The 2,086-nt window shown below is 35.5% G+C and overlaps 1 protein-coding gene across 1 annotated transcript; it reads left to right on the top strand.

The window, feature by feature from the left end:
- The first annotated feature begins 223 nt into the window (after positions 1 to 223).
- LOC116020412 (non-specific lipid-transfer protein 2-like) lies at positions 224 to 538 on the top strand. Its single transcript, XM_031260889.1, has one exon. The coding sequence runs from the start codon at positions 224 to 226 to the stop codon at positions 536 to 538; it is 315 nt and encodes a 104-aa protein (XP_031116749.1).
- Positions 539 to 2,086: the final 1,548 nt, after the last annotated feature.

Genomic DNA, 2,086 nt, shown 5'->3' on the forward strand with positions numbered 1-2,086 from the left:
CTTCAGATCACGATCAGATCATCATCAGTTCCCAATGCAACTTTGAAAGACATGTGAATCTGTTACGCGCAGTCCCCAAATTATGCACTTTAATTCATGCACTTCAGCAAGCAACACCCCACCCACTGTTCTATAAATTCTGCAACCAATTCAACACGTACTTGATAAACTTAACCCTGCAAAATAAACTAAACCCAATTAAGCTACATTTCTCTCTAACGATATGATGATGATGAAAGCCAATGAAAGCAGCAGCCTAATCGTATCCCTCTGCGTGGTGGTGGTGCTGGTGATGAGCGGCGGCGGAATGGGAGTGGCTGACGCTGTCTGCAGCTTGACGGAGCTGGAGGTGTGTCTGCCGGCGATGCTGTTTGGGCAGTCGCCGTCGAGGGAGTGTTGCAATAAGCTGAACGAGCAGACGCCTTGCTTCTGTGAGTACATGAGGAATCCCAGTCTTAGGCCATATGTGGACTCTCCTAATGCAACCAAAATTGCTGCGGCTTGTGGTGTCGCCATCCCTACGTGTTCCATTAATTAATAACCTCATCAATTTATTGTTATTATTGTTGTTGTCGTCGTGTCTTGTTGGCTTCATGTTTCAAGGAAATTAAGATGATGGTTGTAATACTACAGCTATAAGTTCAAAACCATTTCCGGGATGGTTAATTAATAAATTTTAAAAACAAAATTAAATGTATGTTTTCAATCTCTCTCTCTCCCTCTATATATGCACACACATATCAGATCCTCTTTCATTCTTCTGATTCATCACAAAACTGTGTTGGTCAAAAGCACAATTGCTCATATCTATTTATTAGAGTATTACTCCCTTCGTTCCTTTTTATGTGTCGTCTGCTTCGGTTAACGATGACTAAAGTTATTTTTAAGTTAAGGAGTTAATACCCAATATAGTCCTCGATTATAGTGGTTTTACTCAATTTAATCATAAGTGACTTTTTGTACTCTATTTAGTCCTCGACTTTAATGGTTTTACCCACTTTAGTCATCTGTTAAGAATTCTGTTTGTTGGGTGTTAATAACAAGGTTAACATGGTAATTTTATTTATATTTTATTTTTTTATCAAATTAATTATTAATTATATGTCCTAATTTCTCTCCCTCTTCTGCATAGTTGATACAATTCTCTCATTCCATTCCTCAGGCCGTAAAAACATACCGTAAACACATTGACAGATAGCTAATTTCTAAATAAACAATACACTTCCTTAAAAAATATATAAATATATTTGCATCCAATGCACAAACACCTTCATAATTTAAACAAATTTGAATCCCCATGAGTTAAATCCACATTAAAACATATTTGATCTAACAACCAGTAAGAAATGAGTTAAATCCATATTAAAAAAAAAAAAAAAAACTACTAACAAAATTTTTGTGTGGGTACCGTATTTTGGCGTGCATTTGTATACAATTCTTCATCTTGAATCCCCCATGGTGTGTTGTTTCCAGTTCGGCGTTTGCTCCCAGTGCCGACAATGGGTAACAAGTTCAACAATCGTTGGAGTGTTTTGCCGTGTGTTTGCTTCTGGTGGGTTTGCTTTTTATTCGCTTCTGATGAGTTTGCTGTGCGTTTATTGGGCTTGAGGAAGGGAGGAAGAATTGTATCGGCAGAAGACTGAGAAGAGTGAGGGGGAGGGGGGGAATTGTATCGGACAGAAGAAGACAAAGAAGAGGGAGAGAATGACATATTATACATAAATAAAATGGGACATATTATACATAAATCGTATATGGACTCTTTTGCCTGCTCAAATATAATTATACTTATATGCTCAAATGTCATGCTTATATGCTCAAATATAACACTAATGAAGAATACAATTTTTGTTACTTATAAGAGAAAAAGTAATATATTTTTCATAATAAGTAATGTTGACAAGTGCCTCTTACTTATAAGGGCAAATATAATACTTTTGAGGAAAAATGTAATACTTTTAAATCGAAATGTAAAAATATTGTATTTTCACTTAAAAGTATTACATTTACCCTTATAAGTAACAAAAATTTTATTCCTAATTAGTGTTACATTTGAGCATATAAGTATGACATTTGTGCATATAAG

The sequence above is a fragment of the Ipomoea triloba genome, chromosome 5 (genome assembly GCF_003576645.1).
Source record: "Ipomoea triloba cultivar NCNSP0323 chromosome 5, ASM357664v1".
In the NCBI taxonomy this organism is placed as follows: Eukaryota; Viridiplantae; Streptophyta; class Magnoliopsida; order Solanales; family Convolvulaceae; genus Ipomoea; species Ipomoea triloba.

Bases quoted from the DNA above. Each gene is read 5' to 3' on its own strand.
- LOC116020412 (XM_031260889.1), top strand. From the start codon at position 224: ATGATGATGATGAAAGCCAATGAAAGCAGCAGCCTAATCGTATCCCTC.